Source organism: Anser cygnoides, chromosome 1, assembly GCF_040182565.1.
Source record: "Anser cygnoides isolate HZ-2024a breed goose chromosome 1, Taihu_goose_T2T_genome, whole genome shotgun sequence".
NCBI lineage: Eukaryota > Metazoa > Chordata > Aves > Anseriformes > Anatidae > Anser > Anser cygnoides.
In genome coordinates this window covers 75,263,238-75,289,883 of record NC_089873.1, presented here as the reverse complement: position 1 = coordinate 75,289,883, position 26,646 = coordinate 75,263,238, and the positions used below count along the sequence as shown (strand labels likewise).

The window sequence follows — 26,646 nt, the reverse complement described above, 5'->3', positions numbered from 1 at the left end:
TGAAAATAACTGTCATACTGGCTTAGCAAGTTACTGCTTAATGAAGCTGTGTACATTTTCATAGCCCATCCAAGAGCAATGCCAAACACCTTTTTAGCTTGTGGAAGTGTGGGCTTTCTCTTCTCTAATTTTTAGTGACCCGGTCCACAAAATGAAATAGTATTATGACAGCACCGTGCTACATGAGAAGTATTTATCAAGATCTCCACAGACTGGTAGTGATTCTGCCTTCCCTTGAATTCTACCCTTTCGAGTCTTGAGGTGACAGAGACTTTCCTCAGTTGCTGTTCTGAGAAAGATACGTAGATGGATCTTTATCCGTCAAATAATACACTGTCTTCTTTTGGTCCTGCGCTGTGTAGTTTGCTTAGAAAATCCACAATTGTTTTGGAGAGGACTTTCCGTTTTACTTTCCCTGGCAGGAAGAACCTTTATCTATGTATCTGTCTACCTACTGTATTACCCAGAACAGTAACAAGACTAACCCAGCAGAAAAATACTACATTGTTTTATAATGGGCACCATGAGGTAGCCCCTCTCAAGAGTGAAGCTCCTGAAACCGAGTTACTTTCAAACCTGTTTTGAAATCAACCCCCAGATTTGTGTTTTATTTTTATTTTTTATTTTTATTTATTTTTATTTTGTTTGGTGTTGGCTGTTGTTGTTTTTTGAGTGAAATAGAAAATGTGAGAATGGCAATAGAAGTCCGAGTTATATCTGAAGTGTCCTAGCAGAGCAAGGGTTTAGGTGGGTCTTTTACTTAAGATCCTGTTGACAGCTACTTCAAGTGCTTAGTTATGAATCTAAGATGGTACATGTTTTAATACTAGTATCAGTGAGCATTTTCCTGTTCTAGCTCTCCGCAGTGAGGGCAGGAAGGGTTGAAACTTTGTGATTTCTGTGTGTGGCTCCGGTGAGAACTGAAAATCCTGTGATTTTTCTTCCAGCTGACTTTACCTTCTGCTAACTGAAACATGAACTTGTATGATGAAGGAATACTGTAATTCAGGAAAGCAAAAATGTTCTCAGGAATAAGTGTAAAAATTGTTTGTAAGGCTCTCTGCTTGTTGGTTATTTTTGCAAGGCTCAGTAATTGCTTTCTTGCGCACTTAGCTTTCCTCTTCCCCATTTTAAAAATTGCAGCATTTCCCACCTTGGTGCTGCTGGGAGATCTGAGGTATTTTTGCAGTAATTCCCTTGTAGTCTGAGTTACAGACTGAAAGGTCAGAGGCAAGGCAGCATGAAGAATAAATGTGTCTGGTGGCGCTTATGCAAAGAATCCAACTTTTATCGAAGGATGACATTTGTTTTTGGATTGCAAGGCCAGGGGACCTAGGCTCATGTGAGCAGCAAGCTCAGCTGCCTCTGAGAGAGGTGCATAGAAGTACTGCCATTTCCACCCACTGGGGAATCAGAGTGGGCATCCGTTTCTCTTTCTTGTCAGCTGCTTGGAGACATTTACTCACTGGTCACCACTCACTGAGATTTTATTCACAGGGCATAGCATCTTCTCCCTGAGGTACAGGGTGACTGGAAGGTCCAGAAACTGGTGCAAGTACAGCAGAGACTCGGTGGGATGCAATAAAGACAACATTGTTCCATTTGCAAGAAAACATTGCCTTGTCAGACACTTCCTCATTTTCCCATCCATGCTGTCATCCTGTCTTGTTTTACCAAACTTTCTGGTGCTGTTCCCCTGGCTCCCTCAGGGGAGCAGAGTTAGATGTATTTGTGATATGGAAATAAGGCATTGAGAAGACACAGCCGCGGGCTGGATTCAGCACAGGGCCTGGCTCAAGTGGGAAGCTGCCACAGCACAGCAGTGGGAGACAGTGCCTCCCACCCTGCTTTCAGCCAGGCTCCCTGGGTGGCTTGAGAAAGCAGTGCTGCCTTCTTCTGTTGAATAGGGAGTGGAAGGGAAGGAATTCTTGTTACTGTTTTTTTGATTTCAATTTGTATTTCTTAGATTGCTTGTGGGGAAGGATGTGCTTCTCTTCAAAGCTGTTCTCTGTAATAAGTTCTTGTTTGGGGTTCAGCTGGTGAAAATGATTGAGATGGCATATGTGTAAAGAGCTTGTGCCTGAGGGTGGTCGTTTCCCTGCTTACCAGAGCTAGCAGCTTTCTTTATTAACTGTTTTGTCAGTTATTCTGACAGGACCCAGTTCTTAGATGCCTGCTGAGATTTGAGCTCTTGTTGTCGGCTTTTTCATCGTAAAGAAGGCAGGGAAGAAATTCCCCCTTTCAGGCATAAGGCTGTGTCCCATAATTTTAAAAGGGTCCTACAGACTCAGTGGAAAGAGGTGCTGAGAAGGTTTTTTGAGTTAGGTAAAAACACTTCCAGCCTCCAAGAGGTGTGTGCCATGTGTCCAAAACTCTGGGGGACTCAAAACCATTTGAGTCCCCTCATATCAGGGGGCTGTGTCTTACCATGGAGGAAGCTTCTTTGAAACGGGGTCTCAGCACATGCTAACTCTGTTGGGTTGTAGAGTTCTTGCTCATGCAGAAATCTATCCCAAGGAAACAAAATCCAGTAACAGGGGGATGCTATCTATCGTGAAATCACTGGTCAGGTCAGTCTTTTTATGTTCCTTGTGTTTCCATGATGGCTCCTGACAGGAGTGTGACTAGTGGCCTCAGTAGCATGCCTGCTCTAGGAGAGCCCCCTTTGTGCATTGAGAGCTTTGCCAGCACATCAAGGCCCTGGCACGGGGGCAGCAGACTGTGTTACTTCAGCCCCAGACCTCTCCTGAGAGCCAGGCTGCTGGTTGTGTCAAATTGTTGGTTGACATTGACACAAACAAGTATCCTTGGGGACTTTAAGATGGGGCTGACATACTCTCTCTAATTTGTGTTCCAGGCATGATGTTGCCTCTGGTCTCAGGAGGAAAATTGCTAATGAGTTTATTGGCTGCAAATATATACACATTTTCCAAATATTCATTTGGCAGTCAGCCTGATAAATGCCGCTGTTGTAGGAGTGAACCCTCCCATGTCAGCTGTTTCACCTCTGTCCATACAAAACTTCATCTTAGCAAACATATTTTACTCAGTTTTCTCCCCCAGGATTCTGAAAGATGATGAATGCTGCAGAGCCCCTGTTCATCTTCTCCTGTACTAATGCAGTCTCTGTTTCTAACTCCATCATCATTTCCAGAAACGCGAAGGCCTTCTTCAGACAACTCATGTTACAGAGGAGCTGACGACTACGACAGAGTAAGTACAAAATGCTTTAGTTTCAAAGCGTGTTTCTGTGGTGCATGTTGTGAATTTCCTCACAAGAACAAAATGGAGGCATAATCTGCATCACCTCCCCCTGCTCCTACTAAATTAACAAAATCCCTTAATGTGTTGCTTTTTAACTATATAAAAATAACTTTGTCTCTGGAAATACGTTCCAAAGGACAGAAGTATCTTCTTGACGTTCTTGTGTCACAAAAGCTTTTAACTGGATGTTTCATTGACAGTGATCCTTGTGGGCCTTTTTTCCTGCCTTCTGCAGGTCACCATTTTTAACTCATTTCCGCCTGGTGCTGTTGCCTCTCTTAAATAAAGGGCTGTTGTAGATAATTTGAGGACAGATTAGTTTGACAGAAGGCAGTAACTCTCAAAACTGAAATGATACTCTAATAAAGTTATAAGGAGAGACAAGATTGCTATTTTCATGTAGTACCTGAGGACTAGAGTTCAACAAAAATAAATAAACAAAACTCTTCACTCTCCAGATTTTGCAATGGGTTTACTTTGCTTTATATGTTTACAATTCTTTTTATAAGGAAGAGGCAAGACATACACTTCGGCTGCAAATAAAAGCTGAGGTTCTCCTTCACGTGGCCTGAAGGCAACTTAGCTCACAGGGGCTTACATGAGCCCTCCTTCAGTGTATCAGTGTATTGGCTCCCTGTGGAGTTGGCTCAGCTTTCTCTGAAGATTAATAAAGTACCATGTGGCTTGCTCAGTGGGGAAGATCTTTCAGATGGAAACATTAAAAAATGAGATCATAATATCTGTGTGTGGACATTAAAGTTCCATAGTGTTTTTTGTAGGATCTACATTCTGCCTCTGTATTGTGGACCAAAATTCTTCCCTTCTCTCCTGTGCTCTTGAACAGTATAGTTAGCTCATCCTCTCTTTCTGATGTGGTTTGTGAGATGTGATCTGTGGAGTGGGGCTTGGACATTTCTTAGGAAGAAAGATGTTTACAGATACTCCTGTGTGTTTATGCATGTGTTTTATTATGAATGTGTTACTTAATATTATAGAAACGTAGGTTACTGTTTAATGTGTTGCATACCCGCATAGGTACAGAAAATTCAGTAATCAGAAAGCAACATTCATTGAATACTTTTAAAATTCCTCTGTGCAAATTGGGGCCTGATTCCTAGCTGGTAAACATCTGCATATGCCTGGTGATGTCACTGGACTGTGTATATAATTCATATGTGGCGGTGTTGTTTACATTATATTCATATATGATAGACGTTTTATTTCTTCAGATAAAACAGATTAAAATGAGATAGGTAGCCTTGCTCTTTCTGAGCTGTGTGGTTTCTGCTGACCCTATATGTGGAAACTGTCCACAGAAACATATGTATTCATTCACTCTTCATCATAAAAATAGTTAAACATAAAAAAATCACAATTCTGTATAAACATAAGTATGCATTTCCATTCATTTCAAATGCATCTCCCTGACGTCGCTGGTGGTCTGCTGAGGACATTCCTGCAGCACTGTTGGGTCTGGTCTGCAACATGCTCAGCCTCCTGACATGGGAGGAGTGGTTAGCCCTTGGCATCTTGCAGGAAAAGGCCCATTAAGCCCATGGTCTTGTCTTTTGAAAGTGATTATTCATGAAATAACCCAATGTCTTTGAATGCTCTGACTTGCAGGATGATGATGGGAAGATTTGGTAAGTAACAAAGTTGACTGTTTTTTTTTTTTTAAATTTATGTCGGGCACAGAAATCTTGTCTGCTTTCCTTCAGCAGATCAAGACAATGGATTAAGCAATTGCACAGGGTTGGAATGTATTGTGGGGGCAGGGGGGCACAAACGTGGAGCATAATGGGCAGAACCAGATCATCCAGTGTGCTGCTTTTGCTCTTTAGACTCATCTCTGTTGGTCTGTTTTCATTCATATGTAACAAATAGCAAAAATGCTACACAGGGCAATATTTCCTAGTACCATTGTTATTGGCTTTCAAGCAAAAATCTTTGCAATCCCCAGCAGTAAGTTACACCTGCTTCAGAATGTGACCATTTAATTTATATATAAGTGAACATGTGAAAATTACTTAAGCAAAGGTAAATGCTATGAGGTCTAAGAAAGCACTTTTTATCTGTCTGTCTACTTTCAGCGACCAGTCCTAATCGCTTTGCAAGGAGTACTGTCTTCTCTCCTCCATGTTCACCAGATTTTAGAGACTTTACCCGCCATAGATCTGGTCTTCTAAACAAAAATTAAGTGTTTAGCAGTGCTTCTGAGAGACTTCTCTTTCTTTTTCCATTTAGTTTTTTTTTAGCAGCAGTAAATCACTTACTATTCACTGGAGAAATCTGGACTTCTCTGAGGGACTGCATGTGGTGATGAACAGGTCTTTATTTTCTCAGTTTCCCAGACAAAATCTGTGAACACTACCATTTTCCTGCCTTGTAGAATATCTACATTAATATGTAATTAGGTACCTGGAAAATAAGCAATGTGAGGGGGCTAAAAAACATATTTTTAGATACCAAAGGAACTTGGATAATAAATATGTTTATTTAGCAGCAGAGAACTATTAAAATCTACACTAATGCACGCAGCATGGGCAACAAACAGGAGGAGGTGGAAGCCATCGTGCAGCAGGCTAGCTATGACTTGGTTACCATCACTGAAACGTGGTGGGACCACTCTCATGACTGGAGTGCTGCAATGACTGGCTATAGGCTCTTCAGAAAGGACAGGCAGCACAGAAGGGGTGGTGGTGTGGCTCTCTATATTAGAGAGTGTCTTGATGTTGTGGAACTCGAGACTGAGTCTGGGAATGATAAGGTTGAGTCCCTATGGGTTAGGATCGGCAGGAAGGCCAACAAAGCAAGCATCCTGGTGGGGGTCTGTTATAGACTGCCAAACTAGGATGAGGAGACGGACGAGGAATTCTACAGACAGCTGGCAACAGTTGTGAAATCATCACCTCTTGTCCTCGGGGGGGGACTTCAACTTCCCTGGAAATGCAATACAGCTCAGAGGAAGCAGTCTAGGAGGTTTCTGGACTGGGATGATTAGTAGATGGAGCGGGAGTACAGGTCACGCTTTCCTCCATCCCTACAGTGGCAGGGAGGGGTATGGAGAGGACATGGAAAGCCCACCTGATAAACAGGTGGCTCAGAAGCTGGTGCCAACACAGAAATTTTGTTCTTTTTGACCACAGGGTGGTTTACTCGGCACTCAGCCTGCTAACTGCAGATGGGTCTCACCTGTCTCTAAGGGGAAAACGGATCCTAGCCCAGGAGCTGGCAGGGCTCATTGAGAGGGCTTTAAACTAGGTAGGAAGGGGGACTGGGATGGGGATGGAATAAGGCTCATTAGAGGTGTGCCAGGGGGAACAATGTCAGGGTCTGAGGAGCTGGCAATGGCCCAGCTGAAGTGCATTCACAAGCTCCCCCATGAAGGGGGACTTCAACTTCCCAGACATATCCTGGAAATGCAGTACAGCTCAGAGGAAGCAGTCTAGGAGGTTTCTGGAGAGCATGGAAGATAGTTTCCTGATGCAGCTGGTTAGTGAGCCTACCAGGGGAGCTGCCCCAGTAGACCTTCTGTTCACAAACAGAGAGGGACTGGTGGGAGATGTGGTGGTCGGCAGAGTGACCACAAAATGGTAGAGTTCTCTATTCTTGGTGAAGTCAGGAGGGGGACCAGTAAAACTGCTGTCTTGGACTTCCGGAGGGTAGACTTTGAGCTGTTCAGGACACTGGTTGGCAGAGCCCCTTGGGAGGCAGTCCTGAAGGGCAGAGGAGTCCAGGAAGGCTGGGTACTCCTCAAGAAGGAAATCTTAATGGCTCAGGAGCGGTCTGTCCCCATGTGCCCAAAGATGAGCTGGCGTGGAAGAAGACCGGCCTGGCTGAACAGAGAGTTGTGGCTAGAGCTTAGGAAAAAAAAGAGGGTTTATGATCTTTGGAAAAGAGGGCAGGCCACTCAGAAGAATTATAAGGATGTTGTAAGGATATGCAGGGACAAAATTAGAAAGGCCAAAGCTCATCTGGAGCTCAATCTGGCTACTGCTGTTAAAGACAACAGAAAATGTTTTTATAAATACATCAACACAAAAAGGAGGACTAAGGAGAATCTCCATCCTTTCCTGGATGCGGGGGGAAACTTTGTGACGAGAGATGAGGAAAAGGCTGAGGTGCTTAATGCCTTCTTTGCCTCAGTCTTTAGTGGCAAGACCAGTTGTTCTCTAGATACCCAGTACCCTGAGCTGGTGGAAGGGGATGGGGAGCAGAATGTGGCCCTCACAATCCACGAGGAAATGGTTGGTGACCTGCTACAACACATAGATGTACACAAGTTGATGGGGCCGGATGGGATCCACCCGAGGGTACTGAGAGAACTGCCGGTAGAGCTGGCCAAGCCACTTTCCATCATTTATCAGCAGTCGTGGCTATCAGGGGAGGTCCCAGTCGACTGGCAGCTAGCAAACGTGACACCCATCTACAAGAAGGGCCGGAAGGTAGACCCAGGAAACTATAGGCCTGTTAGTTTGACCTCAGTGCCAGGGAAGCTCATGGAGCAGATTATCTTGAGCGTCATCACGCGGCACTTGCAGGGCAAGCAGGCGATCAGGCCCAGTCAGCATGGGTTTATGAAAGGCAGGTCCTGCTTGATGAACCTGATCTCCTTCTATGACAAAGTGACGCGCTTAGTGGATGAGGGAAAGGCTGTGGATGTGGTCTACCTTGACTTCAGTAAGGCTTTGGACAACGTTTCCCACAACATTCTCCTCAAGAAACTGGCTGCTTGGACTGGTGTATGCTTTGTTGGGTTAAAAACTGGCTGGATAGCCAGGCCCAAAGAGTCGTGGTGAATGGAGTTAAATCCAGTTGGAGGCCGGTCATTAGTGGAGTCCCTCAGGGCTCAGTACTAGGGCCAGTTCTCTTTAATATCTTTATCGATGATCTGGATGAGGGGATCGAGTGCACCCTCAATAAGTTTGCAGACGACACCAAGTTAGGTGCGTGCGTTGATCTGCTCGAGGGTAGGAAGGCTCTGCAGGAGGATCTGGATAGGCTGGACCGATGGGCTGAGGCCAACTGTATGAAGTTCAGTAAGGCCAAGTGCCAGGTCCTGCACCTGGGGCACAACAACCCAAAGCAGTGCTACAGGCTGGGAGATGAGTGGTTAGAAAGCTGCCTGGCAGAGAAGGACTTGGGAGTACTGGTTGATAGTCAGCTGAATATGAGCCAGCAGTGTGCTCAGGTGGCCAAGAAGGCCAACAGCATCCTGGCTTGTATAAGAAACAGTGTGGCCAGCAGGGCTAGGGAAGTGATTGTCCCCCTCTACTCGGCTCTGGTGAGGCCGCACCTCGAGTACCGTGTTCAGTTTTGGGCCCTTCACTACAGGAAGGACATCGAGGTGCTCGAGCGAGTCCAGAGAAGGGCAACGAAGCTGGTGAGGGGTCTGGAGAACAAGTCTTATGAGGAGCGGCTGAGGGAGCTGGGATTGTTCAGTCTGGAGGAGGCTCAGGGGCGACCTTATCGCACTCTGTAGATACCTTAAAGGAGGCTGTAGCGAGGTGGGGGTTGGTCTATTCTCCCACGTGCCTTGTGACAGGACGAGGGGGAATGGGCTAAAGTTGTGCCAGGGGATGTTTAGGTTGGGTAATAGGAAGAACTTCTTTACTGAAAGGGTTGTTTGGCATTGGAATGGGCTGCCCAGGGAAGTGGTTGAGTCACCATCCCTGGAGGTCTTTAAAAGACATTTAGAGGTAGAGCTTAGTGATCTGGTTTAGTGGAGGACTTGTTAGTGTTAGGTCAGAGGTTGGACTAGGTGATCTTGGAGGTCTCTTCCAACCTAGATGATTCTGTAAAATGTGTTCTGTTCTGTAAATAAAAATAATTTAAGTGCAGAAAAACTGTTAAAGCTATGTTGAAAAATATAAGAGCTTAAAACCAGCACACTTCAACAGTGTTTTTGATACATTTTTTAAACATAAATGTAATTGGCTATAATTGGTTATATTTTTAGCTTTTTTCTTGTTTCACCTGATGATAACAGTTCAATTTTAAATATCATCCAAACAACTCAGTATTTGGAAAATTTCAGTCAGCCTTGAATTGCCACTATGTGACACGTTGCAGAAATCTTTTCACTTTAGTAGATTTATGATTGGATTAGATGTTGTGCAATGGTAAGGCTTAACTGTTCTACAGTAATTTAAATCTTTATACTGTATGTAAGCTTTGCTCTTCAGAGAGTGCTGAATCAGGTTTTACTTATGTGGTAAGTTTTAAGCTTTGATGAAGTCAGTGGTACTAAAGGTAGGCTTAAAATTAATCATAGCAGCATCTGATTTTGATGCTGACCAGTGGGCACAAATGTAGCCATGATTGTTTCTGTAGTGCAACAAAACCAGATGATGTTTCAGTGGCTCAGTGATTAGGTTATGATTGAGTCAAAATTTGTTTCATTTTAAGTTTTCTTCCATCTACATTATTTTGTGTAACTATTATGAATAACAGGAAAGGGCAGTCAATGAACTATATGTTTATTTGCAATTACTCCTAAAATTCCCAGTGCAGTTTGCTTTGGTGTTTGGTTAGACACCAAAATGGGGTGACAACTTTTAGCTTGAGTCTCTGGCTTTCTGAAACTGGCCCTTAAGCTTGTGACATGTAACCTGCTTCTCATACTTGGCTATTAGAGGTGTATTGATTTTTTTTCTTTTTTTTTTTTTTAATTTTGTAAAACCAGAGCGTGATGCCTTTGATACACTCTTTGATCATGCACCAGACAAACTCAGCGTAGTCAAAAAGGTAAGAAAAATAAAGTAAGATTTCTACATTTTTTTTTCTTTTAGTAGGATATCCAGAAAGATCTGGAAATGGCAGAAAATGATTGTAAAGTAATAAAAAGGGTCACTGTTTCAGAGCCGGGTGATACCTGGATTCATTGGCTTCAGTCAGGCTCTTGTTTGATTGCTCTTGTTTATTGGTACAGGCTCTTCTGTGCAGTGCTGATAGATACATTGACTCTTAGGTTGCAGCCACACCTTATTTTGGCTGCCCCTAAGCAGGATGAAAACGTTATTGTCCCCAGCCAGCTGCTTGTCCTTTTATCCCCCTCCTGCCAGAGATCAGTGCTTCATGTAACTGTATAACTGCCTCAGCAACTGCTCCTTTATCAGATTCAGTCAAAATGGTACAGGTTAGAAAAGCTACTCTGCACAGTATTTACAGTTATCCAGATCATTCTGGCTGGACAGTTTTACAGACTTTTATATCCCAGGTGCTGTCCTCCAGCAAGGAGGAGCTGGGCTGCAGGGTGACAAATATCTGGTGGTGTCAGAAAGTCTTCTAGAATAGTGTTGCCAAAGCTGTTAGAGAATTAAGTTAACTGTATCCGTGTGATAGAAATGTTAACTTTCAACTGTGTGTCTGTCCCCTTGGAAGTGTTTTAAGCAGGCTGCCAGATCTTTGCTTTGATATGTTATCACCTGTCTGGCTAAGCAGGATCTTGCATGTCTGTTTCCTGCAGGAATAGAAATATGTAGTACAGATTTGGGTTATATTGCGACTGCCATTTGGAAATTTATAAGCGCACATCACTCCAAGAAGAGAGGTGAGTGCAGAACTGTGCGCTGTTGGGAGTCTTAGCTCAGTGCTGCTGATGCCTTGCTTCCAGGCAGTGGATCTTCAACAACAACCTGAACAGAGCAGTGTGGACAGTAACTGCACCTACTGCTGGCTGCATCTTCACAAAGAACTTGCAAAAGAACCAATGTCATCAAGTTTTTTTCCCCACAAGACAGAAGTATGCTTTCTGTGCTATAAAAATAAAAAGTTATAAGTATGTAGTAGCACCACCTGGTGGCTTCTGGCTTATGTTGCAAGAAAAATTACTACTATGCTGTTTTCAGTTTTAAGTACTTATTTATGCCAAAGCAAATAGCACACAGTCATACTTATTAAGCTTAAAAATGCCTTATAAGAGTATGTTAACCCTTTCACATAAGCATCGTCTGTAATTTCTAACATCGCTGTTTCTGGTGTTCTCTTTTTGTAGTCTCTGATCACCTTTGTGAACAAACACTTGAATAAACTGAATTTGGAAGTAACTGAGTTAGAAACCCAGGTAGGAGGCTTGGTCTTTTTGTTTGTGATATAACTGTGTAAATTACAAATGTAGGTCCTCTCCCCATAAAACTGTGTTATAGAATTATTTATCTTTAGGCATGTTAATTTATAGGATCAGGGCTCTGTCTTTTAAGTAGTAATGACATTGACTGATGTTTGCTTCCCTTACTCATGTTTACATATGCTTCATACTGTTGTTAATTTGCATTGTAAGGTAAAATTCTTGGATATTCATTATGTCTGTATTAATGACCGTAGAATATGGCTGGGTCTCTGGGCAGCTTGTCTCCTGGATCAAAGTGGTGTGCTGTAAAGCAGTTGCTGTAGTTATGGGTGGATGGTGGGTTTGTCTTTCTAGCAGTGGGGGTTCATAATGAACCAGTGTGAGCTCTTAAATAGCTGGCTGCCTGGGGCTCTCAGGAGGAGTCAGCACTGGATTGTGCAGTTCATCATAGAAATACCAGTGCTAGCCTTGATCGCATCAAAGAGGGACTGGAAGCAATTTTGATGTTGCAGCAAAGGCCTTCGTGTCCTCCTCTTTATCCTGCTGTCTTGTGAGCATGTGAACTCTGCTTGCTTCTCAGCACTGTGGATTAGCAACTGAGCTCATGTACTGCCGTGGCTTGACTGCCATTGGTATCCAAGTTAGTTTATTTAAAGCTAGCTGAGGTAAATGTGTACCACCACAGTCAGCTCTGTAGGAGTTCCCTCCCTCTAGCACATAACCAGGCATGGAATATGCTTAGAAACCTTAAGCAAGTGTGAAGCGGGTTTAGTTCTTCAGTGAAGTGTCAGTGGGCTTAGTTCTCACTTTGCAGGTCAAATTATGCAATTTTCAGACTGATTCTTTGGCTGAGTTTTACAAACAGAAACAAATATTCCTTCCAGAGTTCAGTGAGCTGTGGAGAGAAGGTTACCTTATTGTCCTGGAAAAAAAAAAGAAAAAAAAAAAGTAGCATCTAGAGAATTATTCCTGGAGTATTGGTAATTGATTTTGAGTCTGACTTGGTTTAGTACCAGTCATCCACTGCTATTTTATAGCTTTGCTGAAATAAATGGGTGACTGGATCTGATTTGTCACAAGAAATTATTGCTTAATGCCTTGGAAGTACCCAGCAATTTACTTTTGAAAAGGTTAGAGAATGTCACATACACCATATCAGGATCACAAGTGAGAATTCTGTTTGAATACATAGCATCAGTCCCCTCCTCCAGCCAGTAAATAGTCTTCCTGTCTGGTAGGGATACTGAACAGTATTGCTGAGAGTATTTAGTATGGTATTTAGTATTTACAGAAACTGTGAACATTCTATTTTGACTTGAAACAATTTATTTTGTGAAGTTAAGCTTTTTACCTGTGACGGGAGATTTAATTTCAAGTTCAGATTAAGGGCAGTGTACAGAATCCTCAACACTCACAATTTGAGAAGAGAGATTGTGATTGAAACTGTCATGTACTGTAGTAGTAGGACTGGAAATATATAATATGGGACAGGGTTTCCCCGGAAGTCTTTTTTTTTTATTGAAAAAAACTTTGTTAAATACTGCAGTGAAGTTGGCAAGATTCCTCAAAAAAATAAAATGAGCAAAAGCTCATTTTTAAAATGAACTTTTTAAAAAAGTGAGCAAAAGCAAGAACAGGTATATGTACTTTTACCTCACCCCAGAGTATTCAGTAACCTAATAAATGGAGAACTGGCTGGAGATACAGAACATTTTTGTTTTGGTCTATGCCTCTTCAGATTGAATACTCAACACCCCTACGAAGTGCAAATTGTAAATAACTCCCAGGTGAATTGCTTCTAATTTCTACTGCCTGGAGTTATTTGCTATGTATAAGTAATTAAAATATTTGTTGGCACATGCTCTTGAATGGGTTAGTGTTATAGCTAGTGGGCTTGTTTTATTCAGGAACTGAGGGTAGAGGAAATAATGCTACCATATGTAGGGAGAAAGCCTTGTATCCTGTTTTGTTATTGTTGTTTAAGAACTGATAAGAAAGCAGCTATAGCAACAGGCTCCTAAAACAAGTCTGATTCAGCTTCCTCAGCTGCACTGATGATTGCAAGGGTATTGGTGAATCCAGGAAGCAGACAAAACAAAGCCCTAAATGCTTGTTACACTTGCTGTCAGTTTCTTGCTATGCCTGAAAGGAGCAGTCAGTGACTTCTGAACTGTCTTACGCCTCTGTGCTAGCAAACAACAGTGCTAGAAATCAATGTGCATAATTTGGTCCAAGTATTCATTGTTCTGCATGTTTATGAATGCTTATTTGAAAACAGATGCTTCCACCTAGAAATGTCACTAGTATTTCTATTTAGTTTGCAGATGGCGTTTATTTGGTTTTGCTCATGGGTCTTCTTGAAGACTATTTTGTTCCACTTCACAACTTCTACTTAACGCCTGAAAGTTTTGATCAAAAGGTGGGTAGAAATTCCAGGTTGTATTCCTTTTGCTTTATTACCACATGATATTTTCCAATCATTGTGTGCTTTCTCTTTGTGCCCAGTAGATACACTCTTCTCTTCAGGAGCTGTAGCAAAGGTGCACTGGCTGTGACACTTGATAGTTAATACTACAAAAAGTTGCTTGTGAAATAAATGGGTAAATTCCCCATAGTTAAGCAAGAAAACATCATATGCCACACAAGACTCATGAACATCCAAAAGGAATAAATCAGTAATAAGTGCTTTTTACTGTATAGTACTTTTCATAATCAAAGTGATTTATTAAATTGCAGTACTGTCTGAAGTCTTTCTGTGCTCAGGGATGCTTTATTGTGCTAGACAGCAGAGATGATGCCTGGCATTGCCTAGTGTTTACCACATAAATAGGGAAGAAAGACAAAAGATGAGAGTTGTGAAGCTCCACTTCATCTGCATTTTGTACACTGGGATTGATGTAAAGATAGAGCTTCTTCCTAAGGTCACAAAGTGCCAGCCCTAAAAACTAACCCCTGATCTCATTAGTATCAGTTGCCTAACACTCAATGGTTCTTTTTCTATAGTTTATTTAATGTTCCTAGAAACTGAATATCATTGGTTGATATGTACTTGATAGGCTTGATATGTGGTAGTAGAAGAAGTGGTACATGGGCCATGATCTTTGGTTGAACTGGGATTAGAAATTGTATGTCAAGTGCCCATGTGTTTTGTAGCTGATGTAAAGCCAAGAAGGAGGCCCTAATCCTGCCAGGGAGGGAGCATGCAAAACGTTGCCTGTCTGAAGTCAGTCTGTGAACACAGACATGTTTTTGTGTCCAGTTCCTGGCAGGGTCATTGCCAACATTGCTGACTTAAATTTTTGACAGAATGTACTAGCTTGTCTTTTTGTTGTTGTTGTTGTTGTTTACTTCTCTTTGGTCAGGAGTGAATGACTTTCTGTCTAACAGTACCTTAGACATAATGAGCTTTGTGGAAAAAGAATGGGTTATTTGAAGTCTTAGATGGTCTTAGTCTTAATCAGGGTATTAGAAATGGAAGGGGACAAAATAAGTGTCTTGCTTTTAGCCATGCACTCATTGCACTGTCCTGTGTCATTCCTAGCATTAGTGATGAGAGTCTTAACACAGCATGTGTGCTTTATTATCATATGCAAAAGTTTGCCTCTTTCTGCAGTTGTTCCTGGACATGCACACATATCTGGGTATATTCAGTACCTGATATTGGAATAGTCTGAGCCTGGTTGTGCTGGAGCAACGCTTTGGCCCCCTGCTTTTTATTCGGCTAGGTTCTGTAGTGAGGATGATATAAGTCTAGTGTTGGCTGAACTGGAGCCAGGAGGTGGTTAGGTCAGGAATGGAAGCATTGCAAAAAGTGAGAAGATTGAAAAGGCTTTGTATGGTAAGGGCTGCTTACAATGGTGGGTATTTTGTACAACTTCAGTGTGCCCCTCAGTGCCAGTAATGCTCCCTGAGGGACAGGATTTACTATTGGTACAATAACCCAGCTTTGCCTATGTGGATCATCTCAGCGTTGCAGGAGGAAATTGAGGTGTGCCAAATGAGAGCTGTTACAAACCTAGCCTAATGCGTTGAGCCTGCTGATTCTATGGGTTATATAGCATTTGTTGACTTCCTCGGTAGGTGACTAGTTGCTATTTGGGAGCTTAAAGAGGTTCCCTGAAGGCAGACTCTGGCAAGAGAGCTTCATTAGGTGTTAAGATTGTGGACAGGATGGGGATTAGTTCATTTAGAATGTTGTATACTGTACATGAACTTGACAGAGCAGTGGGAACATGTTTGTCTATTATCTTCTAAACAAGCTCGCCTTTATAGCTTTCTCTTGCTTTTTTATCCCAATAGCTTGAGTTTTCTGCCTTTTAGAAATGCAGGATGCTGAGTCATAGCCAGTACTGGTTCAGTCAAGATTTTGTTGTTAATAGTTTAGATTCGTAATAATTATCCAGTATTCCTGAAGTAATGTGGTTTTGTGTGGAGACTTTGCCTTGAGGAAAGGGAATTTGTAAATCAAAGTAAGAGTTTAGGCACTGTGTTTTGGGAAGGGAAAAAATATCTTCATCTGGAGAATGATTGTTTTTGTCCCAGTGAATGAGGGGAAACTGAAGCAGGTAAAAAGAGATTAATAAAGTCCTGAGCAATAAGTGCCAGTGAAGGGGGCCTTCCTTCCTTGTTGCAGGGAGCTTTGTATGCTAAAGTCCCTGATTTCCAAGATGAGTAGCTTTAATTAAATCTCTTCCTCTTGCTGTGTATTTCCAGAACTGTCATTTGCAGAGACAAAACTGCACAGAATTCATAATCCAAATTACCTTGCTTAAATTTCATTAAGCATGACTCAGAAGGCTTCTGTGCAGATCTCTCTAAGCTATACAGTTTCCTCCTCATTAATATTTTCTTTTAGTCTCACCTCTTTTTTTCATTTTTCCTTTTTGTCTGTTTTCTTTTCTTTGACTTTATGTTCATGTGTGGTCCTTGGAGGCTTGCTCAGGGAGCTGTCTCCTTTTCTGCACAGTTGTGCCTAGATTGCTTTGCAAGTTCACTGCACAGTCTGCCTAGCAACTGTTACCACGAACCATTTCACTTACCTTCATTTGAGAAATCTGATTTGAATTTTATCTCTTTTCAAGCAGAGGAAGCTAAAGTACTAAGATGCCTCGCTCCCTGATGATGTGATGTTTACGTTGCTTAGTATACAGCTGATAATGCAGAAAAGAGTAATATTAATTGAAAATACTTAGTTTAATGTCCTTATTTCTGACACACCCATGTGTATTTTGTCACCTCTGTTCAGTTGTGTCACTTCTGTTAACATTGCTTGTTGCCAGGACTGCAACAGATCTATTGCTTTGTAGTTGGAAATGCTGAGCTTTGGGTATAAGCAGAAAGATCTCTGCAAAATGCAGCTCTGTTCCAGTTGTTACTGGGAGCTCTCAGGCCTGTGCTGTAGAGACTGAGATCAAGGCTTACTGGGCTTTTTTTTTTGGTATTTTTTTACACTTGGAAATTTGAAATTACTTCCTGTGTATCAAAAAATCAATATTTGCCCTATAATGATACAAGCTTTAATTTCTTAGTCCCTCAAAAGTACTTTCAGTCATGCACAAACATGTAGATGTCTTTTATTGATTTAAATGGAATTGTCATTTCATATTCCAGTGTAGAGAGAACAAAGCATTTTTTTAAATTTCATAAAAGGTTTTATAATGCCTGTATAACATCAGGGTTCTAAACAGTTTTCCTTTTTCAGGTCCACAATGTTTCCTTTGCTTTTGAGCTGATGCAAGATGGAGGACTCAAAAAACCAAAAGCTCGTCCTGAAGGTATGGTTGTGACACGTGGCTTTAAACCATATATAAATACATAATAGCAGGTGCATTTCAAGTGCAACTTCATTCAAGATAACAGGGCAGTATTAAAAGGTGGAGCTGTAAATGTGCACCTTGACAGTTTTCCAAAGGATTCATTGTCTGCGTCTGGGGTATATATTTACCTCTGTTTCTTGTCTGGAATAGGTTTACTGAGGTGTGCACATCTAGTTTTAGTGAATGATTCAGAAACTGTTCAGTGCTATATTATACATTTACCTGGTATTCTCGATCACAGTCCAAGCAGGGAGTTTTTCATGGTCTAATTGTCATAATTGTTGCTCTGATTCTCAAACTGTTGCTTATGCTAGGGATAAAAAGAGGAACTAAAACTTTCTGACTGATAATTTTTATTCCTAGAGTTACAAACTATTATATGAATTAGAGGCTTCTATAGAACAAAGTGAAAAATGAGGAGACCCCAAGAAATGTTCAGTCTGACTTAAAATAAGACAAATTGGTGATAGCAAATAGATGAACAAATAGTGGAGCTGGTCATAGTGGTTAAAAAAAGACAAGAAACAATATTAAGTGAATACGTATCCTGTCAGAGTGCTGTTCTTTTAAATTTGGGGATGAAAAGTGCTCCTGAAAAAGAATTCAGTGAAGCAAGACACTAACTTGGAGTTGAGTCAATAGCTGTGTGAGAAAGACAGGGAAAGTGGAAAAATATGAATGCAGGATTGGGAAAGTAAGGTTTTTGAGTGGAAGGGTTAAAAAGATGACAAAATGAAACCAGCTAAGCTAGATAAGCCTGTCTCCGGAGAAAGATTTTGTTAAAAACCTAGAAGATAACTTGTCTAATTGAAAGCTAGCCCCCCCCCCCCCCCCCCCCTTTTTTTTTGGATTATATTTTCAGCAGTTGTTCTACAGAGGAAATTACCTTCTTGTAAGTCTGTCTTATATCCTTACCCTATCATGACTGGTATTGTACCATAGCAGACTTCTTGTTTGCTCCAGACAAGGTGTGTAGATTCAGTAGGCAGCAGAATATGTTTAAGTGTTTTTCTGACTGAAAATTTAATTACTAATAGAAGTCAGAGCCAAATTAGGTCAATGAACATTCCTTTTTTGCTGCTGCAGGATTTGTGTGTATTCCTTTCTCATCTGTCTGTGTACCCCTTCTGATTAGCAGTGGTTCACAGCTGTTAGTGAGTATGCTTGTGTGTGTGGCCGGAATTTCCTGTAAAACTGACTGTTCTTGAAGAGCTCCTCCACTGGGCGAGACAATAACGTATTGGGCTCTGCTTGTCACTGTACTTTTATCAAATCCTCTGTAGGATCAGGTTCTTGATAGTACAGTCATGTAGTACATGACTGCTGGAGATTAGTAGGAGTCAGCTGTATATGCCTCCTGCAGCATTGTGAGGGTGGACGGACAGTGTCTGCCCAGCACAGTGTCACTGGTCTGGGCCCCCTTCCAGCTCCTGCTTGTGCCCCAGCCGAACCCTTAGCTTTTGCAGCAGCTCTTTGCTGCCACTTAATCCCAGCACATTTTAGCATGTGCCCTGGTTTCTGTGCTTCTAGCTATGTTTCTGTTCTACCCTCTAGATTTCTATTTCTCACCATTAGCACCTTAATCTTGGTTTATATCATAGGCAGTTCCTGCCTCTGAAGCTGGATGTCAGCCAGAGGCAAGAACTGAACCCCACCAGGCTTGATCACACCTCTTCATGCCATGGCAGCTGAGATGGGGGTTAACAGTGGCTGAGGGAAAAGACCCACCCTTTCAGTGGAAGACTGAAGATGTGTGGCATGGGGAGAAGAAAAACAATTAGAAGGAGGGGGGCAGATTCCCTAAAAATCTCTGACCACTACATTCTCACTTAAGCCTGACTATTGGGGCCTTATTTGTTTTTGGTGTTTTTGTTTTTTTTTTTTTTGCATTTTTTGTAGTGCCAGGAATGTTTCATTTAATTGTTTTGCAAACAAAAGAGGCTGCCAGCATCCCTGGTCAAATCTGCTGATAGATGTCCCTTAGAATCATAGAACCATTAAGGTTGGAAAAGGCATCCAAGATCATCTGGCTGAGCTGTTCCCCTACCACCACTATCACCCAATAAACCATGTTCCTAAGTACCACATCCAGCCTTTCCTTAAACAATCCCGGGGCAGTGACTGCAGATACTTGCCTTGATTTGCCAGCTTTATAAGTGCATGGCTGTTGCAAGATGTTGTTTCTCATTTGGGAATGGTTAAATTTATGTATACATTTTAAATCCATTCAGAGGGAACTGGGTTTTGATGCAGAGGAAGCAATGATTGATTCTGGCTCATGTCTCACTGGGAATGCTATGGTAGTAAGCAGCTTTCTGTGACACCTGGAAAACTTAGAAACATATTTCATATATCCAGGTAAGATCTCTCTTTTTTTCAGGATGTATTACTTCACAGCAGTTAGGATCTTACATTTCTTTAGGACAGCAGAAGATTCTTTTGCAAATGCAAAATACAAAATCATAAATAAGTTAGGTGAAACAATACGTGGAAAAAGTTTGAGAGGTTACTGAAAATACCAGATGGAAGTGTGGAGGTTATAGACTGTTATCCAGTATGGAGTGGGGGGGAAGGGTGGGGAGGTCCCGGCATTGATTCTTCAAAACAGGCAGTAGGTGTTTCCCCTGGGCCTCGCATTAATTGCACTTAGTCGTTAGAATCATAGAATCATAGAATATCCCGAGTTGGAAGGGACCCATAAGGATCATCAAGTCCAACTCCTGGCACTGCACAGGTCTACCCAAAAGTTTAGACCATGTGACTAAGTGCACAGTCCAATCGCTTCTTAAATTCAGACAGGCTTGGTGCAGTGACTACTTCCCTGGGGAGCCTGTTCCAGTGTGCAACCAGTCTCTCGGTGAAGAACCTCTTCCTGATGTCCTGCCTAAACTTCCCCTGCCTCAGCTTAACACCGTTCCCGCGAGTCCTATCACTGGTGATAACGGAGAATAGGTCACCTGCCTCTCCACTCCCCCTTGCGAGGAAGTTGTAGACTGCGATGAGGTCCCTCCTCAGCCTCCTCTTCTCCAGGCTGAACAGACCCAGTGATCTCAGCTGCTCCTCATATGTCTTCCCCTCTAGGCCCTTCACCATCTTTGTTGCCCTCCTCTGGACACTCTCCAACAGTTTAAACTTTACTGTTTGCTGTCTTCCTCGTTCCATGTGTGACTGTTCCATAGATATTTTTTCCTGTGTATCTTCTCTTCTTCTTCTGCTTCCTTTTTTTATGTATTTCACCCAACTTTCTTTTCACCTCTTCAGCCTTCTTTGTGCTATGCCCACCCCTACCCCGATGTCCCTGGATTACATGTTTGTGGCATTTCCTGGCATTTTTTAGAGTAATAGGATAGGTGGTGCTAGCAGAAAAACTTTACTTGAGAACTGTTCCAGAATTGTTCTCTGGCCTAGCATAGTAAGAAAAGACATTAGATAACAGAAAGCTTCTGGTCTGTAGAGAGAATTTAAGCTTTGTTTGTGTAGTGTATCCCTGCAGAGTTGTGGGTGTATGAGATTCAGGATCTACTATGATGTGTGTGGCTACTTTGCTTCTTCTCTGGCCAGCAAAGTCATTGGCGAAAACTCAGAAGATACTCTACCAATGATGTTGCCAGAAGGTAGCATTTCCCAGAGGCTTTATCCCAGGTTTCAGGCAGAAGCAGGCCTTCTCTGTAACCAGTATTAGATGAGGAAGGGAATTATCTTTCTTTTTCATTTCCCAGAGAAGTTAGCTGTGACTGTAATATCATGAGGGTGTTTTGAAGTGCATCATGCATAACATGTAAAAAGCTTGGCTTAGGGAGATCAAAACATTTTTGTAGCTGTTCCTACAGGCTCAGAGATGTGAGGACTTTTGTTCCTTTGAGGGTAAATGGTGGAGAACAAAAAGCAAATTAAGAATTTCTCCTTTTCTTCCACAGATGTTGTCAATTTGGATCTGAAGTCTACCCTCAGAGTTCTATACAATCTGTTCACAAAATACAAGAATGTGGAATGATCCTGGAATCTGCTGAGGTCTTCATCATACCAGCCTCCTTAGGCAAAAAATACAATAAAAGTACCCTCTGCACCCTCCCTTTGTGCCTTATGCTATACTTCATGCATTCTTTCTACAGTTGATGTGGTCTCTCTATAGCTGTTTGTATGGCAATCCCACTAAAAATAATGCACATGTACTCTCTAGGTCACTTGAAAATGTGTAGATATTTCACACTTTTACCAGAAGATACTGTTGGGTCTGATTTGTTATGATCAACAAATGTTTTTTTGATAAAAGAAATATACCACTAACTACTTAAATAAGCAGGGACAACATGAGAACTTACTGATGTCTGTCTGTAGACTCTGATTTTATAATAACCTTTCTTTAGCAAACTTCTTGGTTACCATTACCATTTGGAGATTTTCCAGGCTTAAGCATTAGCGATAGAAAGTCAGCATTGAAATTTATTTAGAAGCTGAGCCTTTTCTTTTAAATAAGGTTTTGTATGTTCTGTTGGGTGGGTGGGGTCAAGGGGAATTACAGGCACTATCTGAAGCTACATGGCAAAAGCTTCAGTTTTTGTGTTCACCTCATAATAACCAGTGTTATTTCCATTCAGTGTTTACACAGAATAAGTCTTGCAATGGGATAACCATCTAATCTTTTCATGTCTATTTTTATTTCTTCTCCATTCTAGGAGAAATTTGGTTGATAGAACCACTGCCATCCTTTAAGCATGCAGCTTCTGTCAGGTCAGTCAGTCAGGAGCTTGTCAGATATGCCCAGGTTGGATTAATGCATTTTGCCCCTAGCCCTTTCTGAAATGTACATGGAGAATAATGAGCTTGGCAGTTTAAAGACTGGCTCTTCATTTTGTATAGCTAAGATGACGGGTCAGATTCCTCTTGAAGTTACTGGCAGCTGTACAATTTTTGTGATCAGGAATTTATAAACAGTTTTTATGTATTTTCTTTCCTAAAGAGTGAAAACCAATTCCTGTATAAATAAGAGATTGCCTTTACTTGAGGATTGCACTGGGTTATGCTAGATGAGGTATACACAGTGCAAGCCACTGGTTAGTGCTTCAAATTTGAAGCTCTTTGGTGATGTTCAGTTGTGCTTTAAACTAATTTCATTAAGTTGCCCTGTGTCATCCCAAGAAACACTGCTACACTCTGGCCTAGCACTCTAGTCTCTAAGCTGTTACAGATTTAGTGGGAATGCCTTTTAAAAACAAAAGGATTGCTAGTTTTATCTGGTAGACTCAAGTTACCTCATAGTACTTAACAGGTTTCATCTGCAGAGCTGTTCCTGGCTGGTGGTGTACTCGTTACAGCTGTGTGTGCAAGGAGGCTGTGCTGGCACATGAGCTGTCTGAGTAGATTTTGGAGAAGAGCTGTGCCAAGGAAATGGAATTGTAATTTCCAGAGTAAATTATTTGTGGAATATGTATATAATAGCATTCCTTTCCTTTGAGTGTCTAGGGGAAGGATTTGACTCCTGCCTTTATGCATCATAGAATCATAGATTCTATGATTAGAATCACAGCAGCAACTTTTCTTTTATGGGCAGCCATGATTTTGTGTGAAACATGAGGCAGAGTGCCCCAAAGAGGAAGCAGATCATAGAATCATAGAATCATAGAATATCCCCAGTTGGAAGGGACCCATAAGGATCATCAAGTCCAACTCCTGGCACCACACAGGTCTACCCAAAAGTTTAGACCATGTGACTAAGTGCACAGTCCAAACGCTTCTTAAATTCAGACAGGCTTGGTGCAGTGACTACTTCCCTGGGGAGCCTGTTCCAGTGTGCGACCACCCTCTCGGTGAAGAACCTCTTCCTGATGTCCAGCCTAAACTTCCCCTGCCTCAGCTTAACACCGTTCCCGCAAGTCCTATCACTGGTGATAACGGAGAATAGGTCACCACTCCCCCTCGCAAGAAAGTTGTAGACTGCGATGAGGTCCCCCCTCAGCCTCCTCTTCTCCAGGCTGAACAGGCCCAGTGATCTCAGCTGCTCCTCATATGTCTTCCCCTCTAGGCCCTTCACCATCTTTGTTGCCCTCCTCTGGACACTCTTCCTTTTTTTATGTACTTTTTGTACTGTGGTGCCCAGAACTGCACACAGTACTCGAGGTGAGGCCGCACCAGGGCAGAGTAGAGCAGGACAATCCCTTCCCTCGACCGACTAGCAATGCCGTGCTTGATGCACCCCAGGATGCGGTTGGCCCTCCTGGCTGCCAGGGCACACTGCTGGCTCATACTCAACTTGCTGTCAACCACAACCCCCAGATCCCTCTCTGCGGGGCTGCTCTCCAGCATCTGGTCGCCCAGACTGTACATATAGCCAGGGTTGCCCTGTCCCAGGTGCAGGACCTGGCACTTGCTCTTGTTAAACTTCATGCGGTTGGTGATCGCCCAGCTCTCCAGTCTGTCCAGATCTCTCTGCAAGGCCTTTCCACCCTCATCCGAGTCCACAACTCCTCAGCACAATTTTGGTGTTGTTGGCAAATTTGCTCAAAACTCCTTCTAGCCCTACATCCAAATCATTTATAAAAACATTGAAGAGGACTGGCCCTAAAATGGAGCCTTGAGGGACCCCACTAGTGACCATCCGCCAGCCAGATGTGGCCCCATTTACCACAACCCTTTGAGCCCTGCCCGCCAGCCAATTGCTCACCCATAGGATGATGTTTTTGTTTAGCTGTATGCTGGACATTTTGTCCAGTAGGATCGTATGGGAAACCGTGTCAAAAGCTTTGCTGAAGTCCAAAAAGATCACATCAGCTGGTTTCCCTTGATTGATTAGATGGGTGATCTTATCATAAAAGGAAATCAAATTTGTTAGGCAGGACCTACCCCTCATGAACCCATGTTGGCTGGGACCAATGACTGCATTTTCCCCCAGGTGCACTTCAATAACTTCAAGGATAATCTTCTCCATAATTTTACCAGGCACTGACGTGAGACTGACAGGCCTGTAATTGCTAGGGTCTTCTTTCTTACCCTTCTTGAAAATTGGCACAACATTTGCCAGCTTCCAGTCTACTGGGACCTCTCCAGTTTCCCAAGATCATTGAAAAATAATTGAGAGAGGTCCCGTGATGACGCCAGCCAGCTCTTTAAGCACCCTGGAATGAACCCCATCTGGACCCATGGACTTGTATGGATCCAGGTGGAGCAGCAAATCCTGCACATGTTCAGGGTCGGTTGGGCGTTTGTCATTCCCACCGTCATGGTCCTCCAGCTCAGGGCACCCTGGGTCCCAAAGCCCATCATCAGGGTTGAAGACAGAGGCGAAGAAGGCGTTAAATGTCTCTGCTTTGCCTATGTCTTTGTCTGTGAGGAGACCTTCCCCATCTAGTAGCGGACCTATGTTTTCTTTGGTTCTCCTTTTTCTGTTCACATATCTAAAAAAACTTTTTTTATTGTCTCCCACAGACATGGAGACATGGCCAGCTTCAACTCTAGTTGGGCTTTGGCCACATGAATTTTCTCCCTATAAACACCAACAGCATCCTTGTATTCCCTCCTCGTCGCCTGACCCTCCTTCCAGCAGCCGTACACTTTCTTTTTTCGCCTAAGCTCCAGTAGAAGGTCACTGGTCAGCCAGGCCGGCCTTCTGCCCCGCCTGCCTGACTTCCGATGTTTTGGGATTGCCTGATCTTGTGCTTTTAGGAGGCAGTGCTTAAAGATCGACCAGCACTGGTGGACTCCAGTGCCTTCAAAAGCAGTTTCTCAGGGGACCTTGCTGACTAGTTCCCTGAGCAGCCTGAAGGCCAAAGCAAAGGTGAAAGGAACCAACCCAAAGGTGAAAGGAAGTTTCCCTTTTTTTTTTTCCCTGAAAAAATTCAGGCCCATCGCTCCTCTGAGGCTCTGTGGGAATCATTGCTTGTTTGTACTTTAGGAGGAAGCTGACCTCTTGCTGTTTATACAGTGCCTAGTACAACAGGACTTGAATTTCAGATGAGGCCCTTAGACTCTACCACGGTGCTTGCATTTATTACAGAGGAGACTTGCAGAGGGACTAAGGCCAGGTGGGTCAGCTCTGCTGGCTAGTTAATGAGATTGGTCTAACTTTTGTGCTGTGAAATAGGTGTATCATGAGGCTGGGAAATGATTGAACCAAAGGGTCTCTCAAACTTTTTTGTTTAATGCAAAGTACTTGTGGGAAACAAGTCTGTTAAAGAGCTCTTATTCCACCTACCTCCCTTCAGCTGATGTGGAAGTGCCAGTGCTATTTATATTCTCTGAGACGTTGGCAAAGACCTCCAGAGAGTCTACTTTTAAAATTACTGGCAGTATTAATATCAAAAGCAAACAGAAAGTAACAAGAGGAGATTGATTAGAGCAGTTTGGGTTTGGGAGAAGGAATGGCTATTTCTGAGATGGAAATTTATAGCTGATATTTAATTGCCTGTGAGCAGATGTGAACATAACGCATTTTAAGAGTCTGTATTTTGTTCAATTAGGTGTTTCTGGTCATTATGCAGAAACCCAAATCCCTCCTCTGCAACCTGAGGCATGGGTCCCTGCTAGCATTCCTTACATTAATATTCCAGTCAGTTGAGACTGCAGGCTTGATGCATTGGACAGGCTGGGGGCAGGTGTCATCTTGTGGGTTGTGTTATGTTTTTAAGTCTATTGGTAAATGTTGCACGTGGAAAATGCATTGTTCATTCCCTAGCTCCTTGCTGTCAAACCAGGTCACTCTTAGATGCTGTCTTTATTGCTAACTGGGCTGGGAGGGGAATGGATTTAACTGAACTGGAGCTTCATCCCAGGCAGTCCAGTTTACAGGAAAAGCAATAAAGGTAAAGCCATCTCTGAACACCTGTTTTTGGCACGACTTTGTTACATAGCCGTGATACTTACTCTCAAAAGGTAACTGAATGGTAAGAATGTTATTCATGAACTCTGCATTACTGAAATTTTAGATATGTTCCGCGAGGTACCAGTGGGTAGATCTGAATCTGGTTGAGTTCATCAGGAATGCTGAATGCTTTGCAGTGTTAAAGCTTCCATGTTTCTGAGTACTTAATGAATGTTTGTCTTTTCAAACCCATAAGCTTTGCCTGTTAGGTGTATCTGCTTGACATACTCAGTTCCAGTAAGCTGTATTACCACAGAAGAAGCCCAGATATTATTCAGCTGCATCCTGTTTCTCAGGCTGAAAAAGCAGCAATGGCAGATTTTCTTTGATCAGTTTAAACCTTAAAGAGGTTTAAAACCTCTTCCCCCAACCCTTGTGCTTTCAGTATTAAAGTATTTTTTAAGAATCTTTTTTACTGTTTTTAACAGTGTTTACTCTGGATTTCATACTAAAAACTAGCCTTTCAGATAAAATTCTGGACTTGTCGTATGTTGGACACATCCAGCTTTGTGACAAGAGTTGTGTACTGTAAGCAAGTTACAATGCAATGCTATGTTTGCTAGAGATCACAGTAGGAGTGTTGTGCATGGTTTATGACAATTGTACTATTTATTCAAATAAATAAATGATGATCACTTGAT

General features: G+C 42.4%; 1 protein-coding gene across 3 annotated transcripts in view; it reads left to right on the top strand.

Moving 5' to 3' along the window:
- The window catches only part of PARVB (parvin beta), a 76,363-nt gene extending 49,718 nt beyond the window's left edge, over positions 1–26,645 (top strand). For 2 of the 3 annotated variants that reach the window (XM_048054573.2, XM_013184691.3), the window contains exons 7-13: positions 3,155–3,213; positions 4,888–4,907; positions 9,950–10,011; positions 11,261–11,329; positions 13,653–13,754; positions 17,037–17,109; positions 21,069–26,645. In XM_048054573.2, coding sequence (XP_047910530.1) covers positions 3,155–3,213; positions 4,888–4,907; positions 9,950–10,011; positions 11,261–11,329; positions 13,653–13,754; positions 17,037–17,109; positions 21,069–21,145 — 462 coding nt within the window. In that variant the 3' untranslated portion in view covers positions 21,146–26,645. Of the gene's footprint in view, positions 1–3,154; positions 3,214–4,887; positions 4,908–9,949; positions 10,012–11,260; positions 11,330–13,652; positions 13,755–17,036; positions 17,110–19,382; positions 19,510–21,068 lie in introns of all 3 variants that reach the window. The other variant, XR_007160082.2, reaches the window with a different exon arrangement.
- The last annotated feature ends 1 nt before the right edge of the window (position 26,646 follows it).